General features: G+C 38.1%; 1 protein-coding gene across 1 annotated transcript in view; it reads left to right on the top strand.

Moving 5' to 3' along the window:
• The window catches only part of KCNH8 (potassium voltage-gated channel subfamily H member 8), a 461858-nt gene that overhangs the window by 383522 nt on the left and 56051 nt on the right, over positions 1-22285 (top strand). The window contains exon 8 of the mRNA XM_063452300.1: positions 11612-11809. Within this exon, the coding sequence (XP_063308370.1) occupies positions 11612-11809 (198 nt within the window). The remainder of the gene's footprint in view (positions 1-11611; positions 11810-22285) is intronic.

Below are 22285 nucleotides of genomic sequence, written 5' to 3'. Positions count from 1 at the left end.
TGTAGTATATTGATTGGCCCATTTTTGCACCCTTTTGGTTCCTCTGATTGTTTCCCGAATCAGGTTTTTGGCACCAAAATTCTACTGCCATTTTGCTAAAATGTGGGTGTCGCGAAAACTGTTCTATTTCAGGAAAAAGTATCTGAACTGAATTGTATCACTGTGCACAAAAATACCAATAGTTTCAGTAGGTCTGCATCCTTTGTTATTTGTCCACATCCTTTGTCGGTCAAGGCACATGCAGTACTTCCTATATTCATCTAATACAATGTCTGAGAGTTCCATGGTCTGATGTTCCTGAGGTTTTGGCCACTTGCATAGAAGAACTGTACTAATAAAATAAAAAATACACCCCACATGAGCTACAGAAAAACAAAACAAACAAAAAAACCTGCTGCTAGGCAGTGGCGTACTAAGGGAGGGGGTGGTCCGCCCCGGGTGCCACTGTGTGGGGGGTGCCAAGACCCTGGTGTGGTGGCTGTGTGAGCTGTGGCTGCACAGTAGCCCCCATTAGTAGTTAGGGTGCCGTGCGGCCAGAACAGCTAACACATGCAAGGAGCAGCTGAACTGGCCGCACGGAAGGAAAGTGGGGGCGGAGATATGCAGAATCGGGGGCAGAGCCAAATGGGCAGCGGGGGCGGGGCTTAATACGGCCCTTACCTGCTGCTGTTACTGCTGCACATGGAGGTGCAGCAAGAAGACATCCCTGCCTCTCCACCCAACAGGTTTCAGGAGGACTCCAGTGAATCCACTCCTCCTCCAGCTCCTGTCTGTAAGTAATAGTGTTTGTGCGACTGTGTCTGTAAAACTGTCTTCATGTAACTGTGTTTGCATGCCTGTAACTGTGTGTGTGTGTGTGTGTGTGTGTGATTTAATGCCTGTAACTGTGTTTGTGTGTGTGTGTCTGCATGCATGTAACTGTGTTGTGTGTGTGTGTGTGTATGCATGCTTGTAAATGTGTTTGTGTGTGTCTGCATGCCTGTAACTGTGTTTGTGTGTGTGTGTGTGTGTGTCTGCATGCCTGTGTGTGTGACTGCATGCCTGTAACTGTGTGTGTGTGTGTCTGTCTGCCTGTAACTGTGTGTATCTGTGTTTGTGTGACTGCATGCCTGTAACTGTGTATGTGTGTGTGTGTGTGTGTGTGTGACTGCGTGCCTTTAACTGTGTGTGTGACTGTCTGCCTGTAACTGTGTATGTGTGTGTGTGGGGGGGGGGTGTGACTGCATGCCTGTAACTGTGTGTGTGTCTGTCTGCCTGTAACAGTGTGTGTGTGACTCTCTGCCTGTGACTGTGTGTGTGTGTGACTGTATATGTGTCTGTCTGCCAATAACTGTGTGTGTGACTGCCTGGCTATGACTCTGTAACTGTGTGTGTGTGTAGCTGTCTGCCTATAACTGTGTGTGTGACTGTGTGACTGTCTGCATGTGACTATGTATGTGTGACTGTCTGCCTGTGACTGTTTGATGTTGCCTGTAACTGTGGGTGACTGTCTGTGACTGTGTGCATGTGACTGTCTGCTGCTGCCTTTTACTGTGTGTGTGTGACTGCCTGCCTGTGAGCGTGTGTGTGTGTGAATGTATATGTGATTGTCTGCCTGTAACTGTGTGCATGACTGTCTCTGACTGTATGTGTGACTGTCTGCCTGTAACTGTGTGTGTGGGGCTGCAGGGATTTTGTAGAAGGGGCAGGGGTTTTATATTGGGACAGGAGTCTTTATAAGAGGATTTGTAGATGGGGTTGCAGGGGTTTTGTAGACGGGGGCAGTACAGGATTTGTAGACGGGGCGGGGCAGGGGTTTTGTAGTAGGGGGTGGGGCACACAAGGGTTTTGTAGAAGGGGCTGACAGCGGTTTTGCAAAGTTTCGAAATTTGTTCAACACATAAAAAAATTTAAAAAAGGAAAACATTTAAAAAATGTTACAGGTTTTCTTTTGTGGGGGGGAGAGGAGGGGGGGGGTGCCAAGCCCAGGATCCGCCCCGGGTGACAAATGTTCTAGGTACGCCCCTGCTGCTTGGTCCATCTTAACTGCAATCCCCACGCATGCGTACTAGGGAAGAATCTCAGCACATATATGTGTTGACTGAGTCAGAAGAAGCCATCTAATCATATGGAAAGACCCCTCTATTACACATCTATCTAGTCTAAAACTCTATTATGGCTATTGTAGTTATTGCAATGTATAAAGTGAAGCATTAAAATGTCACAAATGCATTCCAGTTGAAATATTTTGGTGTATTCTAAAATGTCAAAAGATTGAAATTAGATAATTTAAGATGAAGGTGTTACATGCAAAAGGAGAAAACACAACATATAGATTGTTTTAGTAGAAGTAGAAGCAAATGTATACATTTTAAGAACAGTTTAAATTCAAATATCTAGCCCTTACTAGTCAAACCATTCTCAGCATAGATGGCTATGCCAACTGCCAAGGATTGCATAATAGAGGAGAGTGAGATAAACCTATTGTATGTGGTTATCCATTACTGCAACTACAGATCATGCTACAGAAACAGATTGACACGTATCCCTCCATTCAGGCTCCAATGTCCTAGCAAAGTAGCCAGTGTATTGCATCATGGTGGAGCTGCCCACTTCCTAAAGATTCTAACGATGTGGGCAGAAGGTAGGAAGAAACTAAGGTTGGTTGTGATATTAAAGATACCTGTAAACCCAGCATAATTTTGTTACTGACAGCACAGAAAAGAACGTAAATATTAACTTAGCACCTAAAACAATTAGATCAGACGCATCATTAGAATCCACCAGACCTTCCCATGTGTCTTATTTCCACCCCCCTGGTGTCTCACCCTCCCCCCTCTCATTCCCCCCCACCTCCTGCATGTGTCTCATTACCGCGCCCAGCCCCCCAATGTGTCTCATTGCTTCGACCCCACAGCCCCTCCATGTGTCTCATTCCCTCTGTCCCACATCCCCTCCATATGTCCCATTCCCCGCCCCCCCCCCCCCCGCAGACCCTCAATATGTCCCATACCCTCCCTCCCAGCCACCCCATGTTTCCCATTCCCTCTCCCCTCAGCCCCTCCATGTTTCCCATATCCTCCTCCCTCCCGGTGCTTCCATGTCTCTAATTTCTCCCTCTTTCCCCCTCGGAAAATGAAACAGCAAAATTAAGTTGCACTAGTTGTACAAAAGTTATTTAAAAATTAGATTTTTCTTTTTTTTTTTTTTATTCTACGCATATTTTACATATTTTTCCCTATGTCATGTTAATTATTACAAAATGTATATATATAATATATAGACTCCCTAATGAGAAAACTGAAATTTACCATGGGAAAAAAAACATAGCAAAAATGCAAAAAGGCCTTAGTCACAAACTAACAAAAACTCAGATAATGTTCAGTCACCAAGGTGTTAACAATGTTTCTTTAAAGCATATGAACCCAATGGATGATTTTAAAGACTGGAGAAGTAGGATGAAGTTTGATAAATGAGGTAGGTGAGCCGAGCAGACTTTTGAATAGATTATAGATTGCTGTAGATAAAGCTGAATCAGAGGAATTTCAACCAGATCAACTATCATGGTCACATTCACAGATTCAATCTTGTTACTTCAGAAGTTGATAAATTGCACATTGCTGTAACAATAAAACAATAAAGGTTTGTAAAAAGGTTGAAAAACAGGACCAGCTTTTTAATTCAAATTATATAATTTAGCACAGTATTTTTTATTTTTTATTTTTTATGCCATAGTTATAGTATCGTGCTGCAGACAATATGTTAAATCAATTAGGAGATGCATACATCAAAATAAAAAAATATATTAAGGTTTAAAATGCAGTCAAATTCCCGAATTCCAAAATGCTCCCAAATCCCACACCACTGAAACAAGCAATGTCTGTTTCAGTTTGCAATGTCTGTTTCAGTTTGCAATGTCTATTTCAGTTTGCAATGTCTGTTTCAGTTTGTAATGTCTTTTTCAGTTTGCAATGTCTGTTTCAGTTTGCAATGTCTGTTCCAGTTTGCAATGTCTGTTCCAGTTTGCAATGTCTGTTCCAGTTTGCAATGTATGTTTCAGTTTGCAATGTCTGTTTCAGTTTGCAATGTCTGTTTCACTTTGCAATGTATGTTTCAGTTTGCAATGTCTGTTCCAGTTTGCAATGTATGTTTCAGTTTGCAATGTCTGTTTCAGTTTGCAATGTCTGTTCCAGTTTGCAATGTCTGTTCCAGTTTGCAATGTCTGTTCCAGTTTGCAATGTATGTTTCAGTTTGCAATGTCTGTTTCAGTTTGCAATGTCTGTTTCACTTTGCAATGTATGTTTCAGTTTGCAATGTCTGTTCCAGTTTGCAATGTATGTTTCAGTTTGCAATGTCTGTTCCAGTTTGCAATGTCTGTTCCAGTTTGCAATGTCTGTTTCAGTTTGCAATGTCTGTTCCAGTTTGCAATGTATGTTTCAGTTTGCAATGTCTGTTTCAGTTTGCAATGTCTGTTCCAGTTTGCAATGTATGTTTCAGTTTGCAATGTCTGTTCCAGTTTGCAATGTCTGTTCCAGTTTGCAATGTCTGTTCCAGTTTGCAATGTCTGTTTCAGTTTGCAATGTCTCTTGTAGTTTGTGATTTTGAATTCTGGCTGTGGCACCCAAAAAATAGATGACTGATGGGAAAAATAGATGATTGATGGCTGGAGGACAGTCACTTGATGATGATTTTATTCACATTTTTAGTGGACCTTTAGGTATTATGTCCAGTGGATTCAGAATCCCCTAATCTACATATTTTATACATTCGGTTATGGGATCCCTAGCCACCCTAAATGTATTACACTCTATCACATGGGATGAATGGGGATGAGTCACTGTACACTCCTGTACACTCCTGTTTAATATTGGGGTCTGGATAATCCCAGGCTATAATTAATCCCCCATTAACCATACAGTGAGTGTGGATAACAAATCTTCTGGGTACTTATGCTTAGTACCAATAGAGGTATGAATTACAGAAAAAAGGGGAATCAACAAGACACCACTGTTTCTGTCTCTTACTCCTTCTTAATCTCTTCTCCCCTAAACTCCCACTCTATGCTAATTGTATTCCTAACCAGACCCAAAGGACATCTGTGCTAAAAATATGACAAACACCAATGAAGGCTCCCTCAGAGCCTACTGACGGCTAGCCATTTATCTCTCCCTGCCCCCCCCCCATTTGACCCCATTGTTTAGGGGCTCTGTATGTCCTCCACAACCCAGGGTGTACCCAAGCGCCTTGACATAGCACACGGTATTTAGACCAATATGTTAAAATGCACTGTAATAGTTTTTACCTTATTGTTTTTCTTTGTTGACAAGTTAATGTAATATGTCTGTTGTGTGAGGCACTGTCTCAAATGTGTATGACCTAGTCTAATATAACAAAAGATACAGGTGAACATAACGTGTCTACAATGTTATGAGTATGTAACCACGGCGAACCAAGCTTGTATACGTTTTTTAAACGAATGTGTAAAAAATCACCTGCAAAAATAAAGAATTTAAAAGAAAAATGGGGAATGACACATCGTAGCAAACAAATACCGGTATGTGGATTTAGTGATACCATACAGCCATATCATGTTAAGAACACCATCACAATACCCCAATATCGGTGGGTCCTACACTAATTTTAAAATGAGAGATAACCTATAGTGCTCAGTCCAATAGGAATCTGATCTGAATTCCAAAGCTACACAGAAATAAAGGGGAATTGAGGGTACACCCAGAACCTGCTTTCCTAAGTAGTGGTGCTACCGTAAATATCTAAATATGTAAATATTAGGAAACGGAACACACCAAAAAATTTATAGTTTTACATTTTATATATAGCATACAACATACATTAAACACGCTCTTTTATATAATGAGATCCTCAACACCATCCAGTAAATTTGGAATGGCAGCACAGTTTCTCTGGTTTCATACAGAATTGTTTCACTCCATTTGGAAACCATATTTTAAAGAGTGGCAGTAGAGATATACCATTTAGTACATATCAATTTGGCATAAATTTGAAAAAAAAAAATGGCTCTGGTAAGACGACCTGATAGATCAAATTGTGTTTTTCAAAAATATTAAGAATTCATTATATTAATTTCTGCACCAAAACAAGACATTTACAGAACCGGCTACACTATACCTAAATTAACACGTTTCCCACTTTTAATTAGACTAACTTTAAATGATTACATTTTTCTAACAGTGGATGGAAACATTAGTGTCTGGCAAGTTTTTTTTATTTTTTTCATAGGAAATATATCTGTTCCTCTAAAGACTCATATAAGACTTTTACAAGAATATTTTACTACCATTTACTATTTTTTTAATTATTTTTTTTTAAAGCAGAATGCTTTGGGATAAATTTGTTTACTCAGCCATACTAACAGGAGGATAATGTTCTATTTCAGTTTTAGATGTCTTTCTTTGGTTTTCAGTAACATTTACCAAAAAAAATAAAAAATAAATCAGTAAAATAGCTGTTGCTAATGTTAGGGATTACAGGAAGTTTGCATGCTACAAAATGTAATTTTTATCAATTAGTAGTTAGCAACAGCCTTAAACAGCAACAGTTTAATGCTCATGTAGAGATTGATAGAAGCCTCTGAGCTATATTTACCACCTGTTTTCATCTGCAGATCGTATATTTATCCCCTCTCACTCTCACTGTCGACTAGAAATTATCTTTGCCTCTTGTAAAAATAAAATGTCAAGTTAGTGACTGTAAACTATAAATGCATATAATGTATAATAAGAACATCTCTGTGAAATTTGTCAAGTGTATAAAAACATTTAGGACAACCTGCCCAGATGATCACAAGCAAGGTGTACGTGCTCTGAATATTTTATATTGTCAAATGCGGGACACTGTGCCAATGAATTGGAAAATTTGCCTTTTTCTTGATGTACATCCAACTTCAAATAAGGCACATGCTAAATGGTGGCTGTTATCAGGTTTATTACAATAAGTATAAAGTTAGATTATATGTGACATCTGTTCTGTAACAACAATGCTTGGTGTCAACATCACTTTGTTAAGTACCTGGTTCTATGCTATTAACAAATAAACAATACATGTGACTTAATTATATATGATAAAACAAAGAAATGTCAATGCTATTCAGATGTCAATGCATTTGCTAGTAAACTATACATTGTAGGGACACTAAACCTTAACTTTCTTTTCTGCAAGTGCATATAAAAATCAACGGCAGTCCAAAACGAGTAAAAAGAAGGAATGCAATTGTGAGATTAATGCAGGTTTTTACAGAGAGCCATAGCACTGTCAATTACTTGCATCAAAATAAATCAATATATGGACTGCTATGAGATCTATAGAGAAGCTCAGGTCTAATTTAATCAGTAGAAAGCAGACAGCTGCAGTTTTTTTTTTTTTTTTTTTTATCAATTGTATGCGCTATTTAATATATTTGGGCACAGTGAGAAAATTTAGTTTGAATGAATCGATTCGCCCAGAAAAATAAATAGTTTGAGTGATCCGAAATGAGTTCATATTGTGTTTCGGTTCGAATTAATAATGTTCAGGGAAACAATTTTGGGAAAGTGTTTCCGACAAAACGCAATGACGTGAAAATAAGCCAATCAGTTTACAGCAAAATGTAAATATAATGTAAGTGAAAAGAACTAAATACTAAATATATAATATATAATATAGATTTTTCTTACTGCTCATCTTTTTCCACCTCTATTGGTTACTTCTCACTTGACCTGTAAATAAAATCAACATTTAGTGACTGTTCCCCTAGCCATCAATCTTTTTTCTCATAAATCGTCTCTTTTTTGGTGCAAAAGGCAAAATTCGAAAACATGCACCAAACAAAACGGTGCGTCCATAATCCATTTTATTTGTTACATGATTTGGTCACATGGTGGTTGGGAGTTACAGAATTCGAGCAACTCGCCAAATGCTCAAAATTCAGATGAATTGCAATTTGTTTGAAACCATATCCATAAATCTTATACTTAATCTTGTGGGTTCCTGACAATAGATAAAATGGTATGAATGTTAAAAAAAGCAAATATAAATTTACCACCAAATATGCCACACTTTTAATTTTAACTTTATCTGCTCTCAAAGTGGACCTGTTATGCATAAGTGTGTCTCTATCAGCCCCACATCACAGAGATACATGATGTATTCAATATAACATTTCTAAACATACTCACTTTGCCTCCCATCCAGTGCCACCATGTCCTTAGCTTCGTGGGTGTCACAATTATGTAGCACCCACCTCTGATCTGCCCTTCTCTCCGCTGGGAGTCTTCTGTGATTTGCCCTGCCTTAGAAAACTCCTCTGAGTGAGGCACATCTCCTCTCTGACGTGGACATGCTGGCTTCATTGCCACCATGTGACATCTGAACTGAATGGCTCACTCTGTTTCTATACTCCCTGGCTAGTGTTAGTAGTTAGGGAGTTACACACATGCGCTGTAGTTGCTGTGTGTGAAGAGCAAGAAGATTACCATGAGGAAGTCTTTTCAACTCTCCCTTGTCAGTCAATTATTTGGCATAGAGTCTATGCTGAAGGAGTGACTGGAAGGTTCTTTAAATCTTTTTTTCCCCCACTCTATATGTGCTAGCAAATCTCCTGGCACAATCTATAGATAGAATTGTATGCCGCTTCAAAAAAGCAGAGGTTGTAATAGGCATGAGAGATATTCTTCAAAAGCAGGTTTATAAAAATGTTTGAAGTCCCTCTAATCCATTCGTATTACATATCCTGGTTCTCTGTCTGCCATGTGCCCTTTCTTGGTTATAAAATTGATTTTATACCTACCATTCTTTAATGATGCCAGGTGCCAGTGGAAAGCCACGTGGAAAATAAAGCTAATTCCATTAACTCTGTTAATGTTAATGCCATGTGCCCTTTCTTGGTTATAAAATTGATTTTATACCTACCATTCTTTAATGATGCCAGGTGCCAGTGGAAAGCCACGTGGAAAATAAAGCTATTTCCATTAACTCTGTTACTTTGTCAAATTATTTATAGATTTCTTGTTTGAATTAGCTTGTTTAGCTTTGGAAAGGGATTCCTTTGAGTGCTGGGCTATGTCAAGAGCTTATCATGGCTTTTGTCACTCGCAAATTATCCTTTTAATGTTTACATCTTGAATGCACAAGTTTACATTTTCTTTGACATCTGTCTAAGGCTGGATTTTGGATCATATGACAAGACAAGATATGCTATTACAAGCAAAACAAGAGTCTTTGAAAAAAAAATATAAGCATTTTTGATACCATCGTAAATACTATGTCAAATTCCTACAGCGTCTCTAGAAGTAAGACAATTCTATCAGAGCCCTTCCATGCAAATAAACTTAATTGCAAAGTACCATAAACATGTAGGAGAATATACAAATGTGGTTTTGGCATTTTATAACAGATCTCCACATAGATTATAAAATATAACATTTATTTAAAAAATAATGATGTATGATGTAAGGCTCAATTATTAGAGCTGGGGTTCTTAACCTTGTCCTCAAGGACCCCCTACCAGTCCAGGGTTTAGGGATTACCTGGGTGTGTCTAAAGTGTTTAGAAAAAAAAAAACACCTTAGAGTCTAAGGTATTTTTTTCCCTTTTTCTAAACACCTTAGACACACCCAGGTAATCCCTGGACTGGTAGGGGGTCCTGAGGACTGGGTTGAGAACCCCTGTATTAGAGTATATTGACCAAAGGACTGAAAAAGTGAGAGGAAAGTATACGTGGGAGAGACTATAAAATAAAATATATATATACTATAAGTAAATAGGAAGAGCAGAAATTAGCATATGGATGCATAACAAATCACATAATATAAATGGGGCAATTGCTGATATCAGTATTTATTATTAGCTTTTACATATTTACAATTAATGAAAGAGGATATTTAAAGGTCCTTCTCAAGCAATTTTACAATTGGATTACAAGTGGATTTGAGGTAGGTGGGTATATATCATTAGGTGTCTTGCCTAGGGACACTTAGTGGTAAAATGGTCTTACCGGGATCAAACCTGGATTACCCAGTGATCAGCCAATGTGTGTTTCTGCAGATACTTGCAATGATCAAGGCTGAAGCTTGGGGTGGGCAATATAATTTATTTATTTCTAAAATATTTTTTTACCAGGAAGGATTCACTGAGATTTCTCTCGTCTTCAAGTATGTCCTGGGTGCACAAAACATTGCATTGATACAATACGGTACAATAAAACACAAAAACAATATTAATACACAATACATACCAAATTTTACATAAAACAGGTAAGAAATATGTAAACAACTATGACAGGTGCATTCTGTTTTGAGATATGTAGAGATGGATCTCTTAAAGGATTTCAGGTTTGAAAATTTGAAAGTGTGCGGGAGGTCGTTCCATAATTGCGGTGCTCTGTAGGAAAAGGAGGATTGAGCCACTTTCTTTTTGTATTGAAGTAGACTAAATAAAGTGCTGGTACTGGATCGGAGGATATAGGAGGTGGGAACAGCCGGGGAGAGCATTCTGCAAAGGTAGGGTGGGAGCTTCCCAAAAATGCTGGATTCCAACGACGGCCAATTTAGTTATTTTAGCATGTCACAATGGTGGGTAATGTAATTACATTGTAGCACAAAGTGGCAGAACGAGTTATACAATGTATTAAGCTTATTTAGGTGAGTTTGCGGTACAGGTGCATATACTACATCCCCATAATCAATGATTAGCATCAGCAGTTACTGTACAATCTTTTCCTTTACTTTAGGACTTAGGCAGGATTTATTTTGTACAGGGCACCTAGTTTTGGATAAAGTTTAGATGCAAGTTTTTCTATGTGAAGGCCAAAGGATAGATTTGGGTCTAACAACATACCCAAGTATTTGAAATAGTGGACTGCGGTCAGTGTGCTATTTGATTTTGTTTTGATGGATAGGTGGGAATTGTGTAATTTGTGTAATTTAGGTACTGTTCCAAAGATCATTGTAACAGTTTTGTCAGTGTTTAGAAAGAGTTTGTTATCCGCTATCCACTTTTCTACCTTTGCGAACTGGTCTTGGAGCACAGCCTCAAGCTGCGGTTTATTTTATGATCTTCTATTTCCTATAATTCATTAGCAGGGTTTAATTATTCCCATTTTTCCACAGCTTTGCTTTTTCAAAACACTAATGTTTGCATGAACATAATCCATTCTTTCCATGGTAAAAGACAGAGAACAGCACTTAATCCAGCTAGAATCACTTGTTACAAATGGAGTTTTATAAACTTTGTTATGAGTCGCTTATTTTATTCACTAATATATAACAAAAAGATATATATTTTTTTTTTTACCAAGGCAAAACTGGAGCAAAACTTTACTATATTAAATATTATATATATTATAGTATTTAATATAGTATTAAATATTATATATTATATATATATTATATAATATATTATTATGCTACTATAGTCCCTAAAAGATGCTTGCCATTTAATTTCATTGCTTATTCCCAAAGTAGTTCCAGTTTTGTAAGGATAAACACCGGTTTTGGGCAAATAGAGCAAACCACAGCTATATTTATTACATTATTTAATAACTGCATACTGGCATTCAAGTTAGACAATTATAACAAAATTGTATTACATATATATTTTTCTGTTTCTATTTTAGGTTGGCTTCATGAGCTGGGAAAAAGATTGGAGTCGCCATTTTATAGCAATAATACGCAGGGTGGTCCGACTATAAAAAGTACCTATATTGCTTCTCTATATTTTACACTCAGCAGCCTGACTAGTGTTGGATTTGGAAATGTTTCTGCCAACACTGATGCTGAAAAGATCTTCTCTATTTGTATAATGCTAATTGGAGGTAGGTAAAAACATTTTGTATCTATTACAATTATATGATTACTGGTAATAAAAGAACAAAAATGGCTGTTACATTACATCCAGTTAATTATTTGTCCCCAGTACCTTGTAGGTCAGTTTTACCACCATTGAGCCATTCAAGTTTCTCCATTGCCATAAATTAAAGTGACACTATAGTCACCAGACACACTACAGCTCAACATACTGGTTCTGGGGCATAAAGGCTGTTCCTACAGGGTCAACAGTGTAAACAGTGTTTACACTGCTCTCTAAGTCCACCTCTAGTGGTTGTCACTGTGACACACTGGACATTTCCTATAGGGATGCGTTGATTCAATGCATGCTCACTAGACTCCCAATTTTTCCATATGGGACCTTCAGGTTTGAAGATCTCAGCCAAGGAGGTGGAACCAGCAGCAAGGAGGCCAGTGGCAGCAAGGGTTAAAAGGTAAGTAACTCTTGTTTTTTAAAACCTAGTAGGAGGCAGAAGCCTAAATAGTTAGCAGAACACTAAAGAATTATGAATACATATTCCTTTAAAACTCATTATCTTTTTGAGATACTTACATCTATTTCATTTCTAACAAACTACTTTGTATAATCTCTCTCAGTCTCCTATTCATTTTGATTGCCTCTTTCTCCTCCTTGCTTTCCATTCGTTTATTTTCCATATTAGTCAAAAAATCTTTTTTTGTTGAGCTACAAAATGGCAAAACAATACGTAATGTTTCAGGTAATTTTAGTTTTGGGCTGTTCCAAAATGTGCAATAAATAGTTTAAATAACATTGATCATATACAAGGGGGTTGAAATCACAATAAAGGATAGGAAATTAGTAAAAAAAAATAAATACAAATATAAAAAGAGAAGTCCTGCGCTCACTCCCATCACTACTGGGCTGGGAAGCAAGGACCACAGTACACATCAGCCCCAATATTTAGTAAAAACCAAAGAAAAGAAAAAGTTACCTGCGCTCTCTCCTTAATCCCTATGTATATTTAGACAAATGGAGGTCCTTGCTGACGGCCCAGTAGTGATGGGAGTGAGCACAGGACTTCTCTTTTTGTATTTGTATTTAGTTTGTATCACACAGCCTGGTTACAATGCTGCCGCCCATCCCATGTGTTCCCTATTAAGGGTTAATAAGTATATAGGGGTGTATATAAAAAATACCCCTCTCTGTCTCATTAGAGATATCTTTGCCAGAAGCTCCAGGAAGCAAGGTGAAAGGTCAGTGTAGGACCCGCCTAGGGTGGTCTGCCTTGACGTTGGCAGACGGGCATTCCCTCCAATGGCCATTGGAGCAACTAAATGACCTCCATTTGTCTAAATATACATAGGGATTAAGGAGAGAGCGCAGGTAACTTTTTCTTTTCATTGGTTTTTACTATTTCTTGGGGCTGATGTGTACTGTGGTCCTTGCTGCCAGTAGTGATGGGAGTGAGCGCAGGACTTCTCTTTTTGTATTAAAATTATATATTCATTACAGTAAATATCTTAGCAGTCTAAAATAAGTGTGAAGTTTTAATTTCAATTTTTTTTAATATACCGTGATGTAGCATGGAAATTTAATCACTATCAAAGTCTGTATCCAGTGTATCCACACTTCAACTGGGGCCAAATATGTTTTACATAATATTGCAATTTAACAGCTATATGCAGATTTCAGGACATATTCAATTTGAAACAAAATAAGTAAATTAGTCAAATTAACCTTTTGATGATATGCAGTTACAGTGTTCAGTTAAAATATAGATTTATGCATGTGTATTTCATGAACCTTTAAAGGTTAATCATATTAACAAATAATATAACAACGTTTTTGAGAAGAGAATTTATGTGTAGTGAAATATCAAGTCAAAACTACATCACTGTTTCTTTATAGAACACGATTAACACTGATTGGTATGAATGCTTTTACACAATAGTAGTTAATGATTGGCCCATCCAGAGAAAAAGTTGTAAACATACCTGAATGGTTATTGTACCGCCGTGAAGCCAGAGACATGTGATGTAACTAGTCCAGCATTAAACTCACTGATTTTCAGACTTTTTTCTAATCAGTAACAAAGGGGACCCATGTCCTTCAGATATATCAGGCTGCTTTGTTTGGTTAGTCTCTTTAGTCTGAAGTTGCAACCTAATTATTTCTCACCAAATGTAATATTTTTTATGATACTGAGGCCGACTATGGCTAGGATGAAGATCAAGATGCTGAAGAAGTTTGTATTTAGCCTTTTGGAGATTCTGAAAATTCTCCTTCATCAATAGCCAGAATTCGATACTTTATCAAAATCTAAAAGGCAGCTTGTACTTCTGAAAAGAGCTGTTTCTACCAGAAGAACGTCTTGAACACTCATTATTCTTCATTACTCCAGTTCCCAGTCAATTATCAGGATTCTCAATTCTACTCTCTCTGGTTTTGACTATGGCATGAGCAGTAGCTTCCCTTGTTGGCGTAGTAAGGTCCATATACCATATCATGCTATACTGCTATACTATACTGCTTTTCTGTCCTTGCCATCATATGCAGGACCTGTAAATTGCAAGGTACTTCCTATGGGAGTTTTTTTTTTTTTGTCAAACTTGCCCCAATCTGTTTTGCTGGAAGATGTAATGTCCCCTTCTAGAACTGGAGCTAACTTTTAGTTCTTTTCTTTTAGAATCCCTTTACTATTGGGACGATTATTGGGTGATGGGATCACACACATATTGTAAAATATATAAATGCCACTGGTATGATATGTTCTTCTGAATCTGGTTTATCTAAAGAAAGAATACCACCCCTGATTCTCAAGAGCGTATCTATTTTAATAAAAAAACTCTCTGTTTCCTTTTTAATAATATCTTCACCATTTCAATTAGATCACAAACCTTAGTTAGATCATAAACCTCAGGTAGGTAAAATCATTTGCAAATACATGTTTGAATTATTTTTGTTTCAGCAGGTAGTAATGAATTAAAAAAATACTAAATTAGCTACAAAAAATAGTATCATTATTTATAACACGTAGTAATATAGGTGTTTATTTATATAGAGGGTGTCCACATAAGTCTCCTTGTGTGGGTTTAATAATGGCGTATCATTCCAACTTGTTGTTTGAATTGATTAAGTAGTTCATTTTGCTCCAGCCAAAATAGCATTTTCTTGCTGGACTATTTTTCACAGTAGGCACTTCTCATTGGTTTTGCTGAAAAATTACTAGACAAGACCAAGAAACAAACATAGTTTATTTATTGCACTGAATTCACCATACAGCTATTTGCAATGCTCATTTTGAACCCATACAGGTATTGTATTTTTAGTAATTTATCGTTCATTAGTTACTTCTTTTTTACAGGAACAACAGGGCACTTTATATTCTTCTGCAGTGTTTTGGTGATGCTTAATGTTGATGAAAAATGTTATATACACTGCTCAAAAAAATAAAGGGAACACTTAAACAACACAATGTAACTCCAAGTCAATCACACTTCTGTGAAATCAAACTGTCCACTTAGGAAGCAACACTGAGTGACAATCAATTTCACATGCTGTTGTGCAAATGGGATAGACAACAGGTGGAAATTATAGGCAATTAGCAAGACACCCCCAATAAAGGAGTGGTTCTGCAGGTGGTGACCACAGACTACTTCTCAGTTCCTATGCTTCCTGGATGATGTTTTGGTCACTTTTGAATGCTGGCGGTGCTTTCACTCTAGTGGTAGCATGAGACGGAGTCTACAACCCACACAAGTGGCTCAGGTAGTGCAGCTCATCCAGGATGGCACATCAATGCGAGCTGTGGCAAGAAGGTTTGCTGTGTCTGTCAGCGTAGTGTCCAGAGCATGGAGGCGCTACCAGGAGACAGGCCAGTACATCAGGAGACATGGAGGAGGCCATAGGAGGGCAACAACCCAGCAGCAGGACCGCTACCCCGCCTTTGTGCAAGGAGGAACAGGAGGAGCACTGCCAGAGCCCTGCAAAATGACCTCCAGCAGGCCACAAATGTGCATGTGTCTGCTCAAATGGTCAGAAACAGACTCCATGAGGGTGGTATGAGGGCCCGACGTCCACAAGTGGGGGTTGTGCTTACAGCCCAACACCGTGCAGGACGTTTGGCATTTGCTAGAGAACACCAAGATTGGCAAATTCGCCACTGGCGCCCTGTGCTCTTCACAGATGAAAGCAGGTTCACACTGAGCACATGTGACAGAGTCTGGAGACGCCGTGGCAACGTTCTGCTGCCTGCAACATCCTCCAGCATGACCGGTTTGGCAGTGGGTCATAATGGTGTGGGGTGGCATTTCTTTGGGGGGCCGTACAGCCCTCCATGTGCTCACCAGAGGTAGCCTGACTGCCATTAGGTACCGAGATGAGATCCTTTTGACCCCTTGTAAGACCATATGCTGGTGCGGTTGGCCCTGGGTTCCTCCTAATGTAAGACAATGCTAGACCTCATGTGGCTGGAGTGTGTCAGCAGTTCCTGCAAGACAAAGGCATTGATGCTATGGACTGGCCCTCCCGTTCCCCAGACATGAATCCAATTGAGCACATCTGGGACATCATGTCTCGCTCCATCCACCAACTTCACGTTGCACCACAAACTGTCCAGGAGTTGGCAGATACTTTAGTCCAGGTCTGGGAGAAGATCCCTCAGGAGACAATCCACTAGGGAGGTCATACAGGCACGTGGAGGCCACACATACTACTGAGCCTCATATTGACTTGTTTTAAGGACATTACATCAAAGTTGGATCAGTCTGTAGTGTGTTTTTCCACTTTCATTTTGAGTGTGACTTCAAATCCAGACCTCCATGGGTTTAAACATTTGATTTCCATTTTTTATTTTTGTGTGATTTTGTTGTCAGCACATTCAACAATGTAAAGAACAAAGTATTTCAGAAGAATATTTAATTCATTCAGATCTAGGATGTGTTATTTTTGTGTTCCCTTTATTTTTTTGAGCAGTGTAGTTATCCCCTTTAGGGCTAATGACTGGATCAGTCATTCTTGCTTAACTACATAATTTATGTTTTCCAATTACATTCCCAAAAAATGTATGTAAAAGTATGTATTTTTTTGATTGGTATAGTTTTACCTAAGCCTGTACTTAAATGGATACAAACAACAATGTTAGCTTAATGAAGAAGTTTTGCACTCTCACTGCTCATGTATCTGCCATTTAGGAGTTAAATCACTTTTGTTTGCAGCCCTAGCCACGCTTCTATTGTTTGTGACTCACACAGCCTCCATAAAAAAAGTTTCAATCAGATCTTACAACACACTGTGTTTACTTCAGATGTTCTTATCTTTTGCACAGGCATGATTTATACACCAAAACACGTCATTAAGCTAAAGGTATTTTGGTGCTAAGACTGTCCCTTAAATTAGGCAGTAACCTATTACTGTTATTTCTTAATGTCGGACCTTATGTTGTGCATGTTACTACTGCCCAGTGAGCCTTTCATAATTATTTACTATTTCATAGTATTCATATACAAGCATACAGTATGCATGCAAATTCTGAATGTCCCTAACATAGAGATTAAAATAATTCATGTTAAGCAAGCATACACTTCTTTTGAATATTTGATAAGACGAAGTCTACTTGTATAGGCCAAAATCTAACTTGAATAATGACTTGTCATATGTTTAATACACTCTTTGGCATGTGAGGTGGTTGATAAGATTATAACAGGAGAAAAATAATTAGCGAACCCATTCCAGGAGTGGCTGAGTTCGAAACTGTAGGAAAATGTGGACTAAATTTTCCATGATTCTCTACCTGGAATTAGTATCATGTAGTTCCAAATAGTTTTTTTGTTTTTAGATAAAATAGATAGGTTAGCATGTGTTTTATATATATTTTTCTTCAATAGGAAATATATTATTGCCATACAAATACAAGTAGTTAAGAAGATATAATAATGTGAATCAAATGTATATTGAGTCAGTTCTTTATTGGGAACACCTTCTGAAGAGGACCCATTTACTGTTACAATGCATTATATAGCTAATTCACCAAAAATAACATATATATTGTTTTGGGAAAAGAGATGTTTACCTTTGAATATGTCCATTTTGAAAGTATTCTGATACTGATGTCTCCCTCCTTTAAATCTTAGGACTAAAGACTATTTAAGATCCCTAAAACAGAACATGGCTTTATTTAATGCCCCAAGCCCACATTTATTTTATCCCCCAAGCCCACATTACTTGTGCAATAAAACTGCATCCTGGTATTTTCATTTATTGAAATAAATCTGTGTTTTTTTATAAATAGTAGAGCTCTACTAGAGGTGCTTCCGCTAATCTGACCAAGTAAAACTCAGTCACATGACGCAGAAACCCACATACTAATGCATTAACTCAATGCTTTCCTATGTGGAAGTTTAAATGCACTTGTGGTGCTCACATGTGCATCCTGTATGAAGATTGGACATTGACGGAGAAGGCCATACCTCCTCCATGATGTCACAGGAGATAGGGAGCTGAACAGTGCTTTGGCACTGGAATATAGTAACTAAAACTTCATTTTTTTATATTGATGGCAAAAGAGGGGAAGGAGGGAAATGACCTATGTAGAACTAGGGACAGGGTTATTATAGCATTAGGAATACAAATTTGTATTCCTAATGCCATAGTGTTCATTTAAAAGCAGCTTGAAGTAAATTTATGTTACCATGAGCTTTAAAATGTATTAATGTTGCCACAGTGACTGATCTGTTTTTAATAATGTAGTTAAATGCTTCAATTCCATATTTCTGTCTTTTAAAAGAAGATATATATTTTTTCTTCTTAACATAGTGATATCAATATAATTGATGTGCTGATAAATGTCACTGGTGGAGTTTACTTTTGTTACTAATATAAGACCAATTACAGAAATCTGAGTGATCTAAAGATGAAAGAACTCTAATTAGGTGTTCTGTAATTTTTGTATTGTCATGTCCTGCATATAGCTGATTGAACTGAAAAGTCCAAATGTGACCCTACCAAGAATTATGCATTAGCAACAATAGGTATGGATATATATATATATATATATAAATATTCACAAAATGCTATATATTGGTCCATAAATAGTCTGTTATTCCAATAATTTAATACAGTTTAATAGGGATTATATTGTCTATTCATATGGAAACATGTGTATTTATATATTTATATAACAAGTTAATATAAAAGTATAGGTATGGCATAACATGATAAACCCCCACTGATCAATGAAAGTTCAAATGTTACTGTTACGCCTACATGTCACAAGGCAGAGCTTGGAAAAGTCTGCAGTGGGTACAGCTGTTCATAAAGATCACATTTCCACGATTCCCTTTCCCTGGCCCTATGTTTCTAATGGTCCGAGTGTTTCCACATCTAAAATCCTTAAAGGTGTTTAGATCTTCAATATTTACAGGTCCTCAAGATGGCCAGTCTCCTGCCCCTGAACAAGTCCACAAGATGGCCAGTCTCCTGCCCCTGAACAGGTCCACAAGATGGCTAGTCTCCTGTCCCTCAACAGGTCCACAAGATGGCTAGTCTCCTGTCCCTCAACAGGTCCACAAGATGGCCAGTGTCCTTTCCCTGTACAGATTTAAACGATGGGCAGTCTCCTGCCCCTAAACTGGTCCACAGGATTGCCAGTCTCCTGCCCCTGAACAGGTACACAAGGTGGCCAGTCTCCTGTCCCTGAATTGCCACCCTTAAAATGGTTAACCCCATAAAGGGTTAAAAGTGAAAGACAGTTTATCGACCATCTTAAGTGAATTTAAAAAATAAAGCTCGCCAACAGTTAAGCTGGAAAGTTCTCGGCTTCATTTTTGGCTACATATGCTATTAATTTGGGAATTTGCTTGTTTGTACTTTTATTGCACTAACAGTTTCCTAAGGGTGAACCTTAAAAACTTAAAACTATAGCAAAATTTACTGGGGTGAGCAAGCAGTAGAGATAAGTTTTTAAAAATTCACTATAGCATTGTAGGTGACTTTGGTGCCCTATGATGCCTCGGGCACACTAATGCGCAGTTGGGCACTAAGTAATTCCATACAAGCACAATGCATTTTCTTCAACAGTTCCACAAACATGCATGAGCTCCATGTATCGGTCTTTAAGGATTAATTAGTTTATATGATGTGCCTAGTGCACCCAGTATAAAAATTCAACTAATGAGATATTGAAAAAATTACTAGCACAACCAACAGATAACTTTTGGTTATTTGATTGTGAAGAATCCCATTAGTGATAATGCTTCTTTAAAACATACTGTTAAGTCACTTCTGATATAACATTTACGTACCGCCATATGTTCTCTTTTGTCTGTTCTTGTGATGATGTTTTTGTAATGTGTATCTGTATTACAGTTATATTTGAAATGACATATGGAGCACAAGTTCAATGCATTCTTATGCATATACATATTTATAGTAGGATACAATTATTCAGCAACAAGAGATTCTTGTTGTGACTAAGTGCCCTTCGCCACTTGGTCCTGGAGAGGCCTGCTTGCCAGCCTCCTGCCCTGTGACTATGGCCCTGGGAGATTGTACCCTTTTAAACCAACATTTGGGCTTATGGACTTTTATTGGACTGTGTATGGCCCTTTAAGAACCGTCTGTGGGCATATTGTGACTTTGGTGAACAACGCCCTCTTTAAGACTATGGCCCCTGGAAGATATTGTCTGTTAAAGACTATTTTAGCAGATTGGATTTTAAAAGACTCTTGCTGTCCCTTTAAATTGTATTGGAGCAGCTCTGCAGCTTTAAATTGGCACTTCGGATGCAGCCGAAGTTCTGAAGTAGTCGAAGTGGCCGCCATTCGACAAACGAACACGTGGCGGCGGCCATCTTTCTTCATTCGAACGAGGTCAGCGGTATGTGTAACCAAATCCATGGAACTAAAATCGTCTACACATTTCAACGAACACCGCTGACCCTTACCTTCTCCTGCACTGAGTTTTCAGCCACAGAGACTGAGTCCCGTTCGAACATTCAAAGGCATGTTCGAATGGGATCATTTTTTCAGTGTGAAATTGACCGACCGCACAGCCCAAATCTATGGAAATGTTTTGGGCAGGAAAATGTGCCTGCGGTCGGTCACAAAGGACTTCTGACTAACTTTTGAACTAATGGAAGGATTTGCATGATTTTTGAGTATGTTCATATTTCAAGTATGCTGATTAATAATAATATCAATTTTTATGAAGATTGGATTTGTGGTTTTAAAGTTACAGTGTATGTGTAAAAACTGTATATTTTCTGCCTGTGATAATTAAGTTTAGTCTATTGTGTTGAGTAGTTATATCACAGGCAGAGCGGAGGATTTTGTGGCAGTGAATGGGTGTGGTTTTACTATATACTACGTGCTTTATTGGTTATTTTACAAAAACCCTGTGGGGGATACTGTATCTGTAAAACCTGCATAAAAGAAGGCCCTTTGGTGCCAGGTAAACAGATCTTCTTGACCCTCAACACGTGGTCTTGTCTCGTGGTTGGAGGGGACAGCTATATTCACACTGGGGATTGCTATGTTCTGCATTCTCCCTTGAGCTTTAATCACTTAGCTCTTTTAAGAGCTTGTTCCTGATATGCTCTCCTGGGGGAGAGGTCTTTCCCACACGGTCCTGGAGGACAGAAGCGGATCCAAGGTGGAAGGAAGACGGCGAGACTCCAGTTAAGCTACGGAGGTTGTGGAGTATGCAGTGGTTGTGGTGTCCGGTGCGGTGCTTGTGGTCCTCGGCGCAAGCTAGAAAGCGTCCATCAACGGAAGGTACTCGGTCGGAGTACGGGGAGTTCCGTTACACTTGTGAACATTCCTTCTTGCAATTATGATACTCTGTTAGATGAGATGGTAGTTTAATAGATATGAATAGCCTCCCAGCCAACATATCAAGGGACCAATGAATGTCTAATCTCTTGTTCTGCATTCATGTTCTACCTTGTAACAATATTTTTTACTTATACTATGAAATATATTATCAGAATCTTAATTTTATGGAGATACTCCAGATGTTCATTTACCTTTCGCTTCTACTCCTGGTTTAGTAGATAACCCAGAGTTAAATTGTCAGCACTGTTCTTCTGATAAACTATCTTCCTGGATCTTTACAGATACTTGTACCCATTTCGAATATTCTGTTAGCACACATTACAGCGGGTATCCTTTGTAATCCACCATCTTGATTTAAGAATATTCTCTAGGATAAACTACAGGAGACACCTGTTTCATAAGAGACTCACTATTTATCTTACAAATGCAGTGGACATTTAAAAAAGTACAACATTTCATATATTATAAAACTGTGCATTGTCTAGCGCTTACCCTACTTGTTACCTATGCCAAACAGCTTGAGTAATGCCATTGGGGTACCTGTATTAATTATATGCACGGCAAAAATTTAAAATTTAAAATTTAAATTAGAAAAAAAAGTGTACAACATTTACTTCACTGGGTACTAAATGAGACAAAATTACATAATGAAGTTATATCCAATGATGCCG

Source organism: Pelobates fuscus, chromosome 4 (genome assembly GCF_036172605.1).
Source record: "Pelobates fuscus isolate aPelFus1 chromosome 4, aPelFus1.pri, whole genome shotgun sequence".
Classification (NCBI taxonomy): Eukaryota; Metazoa; Chordata; class Amphibia; order Anura; family Pelobatidae; genus Pelobates; species Pelobates fuscus.
Note: the sequence above shows the minus strand (reverse complement) of the source record. Positions and strands in the feature narration are given on the sequence as shown.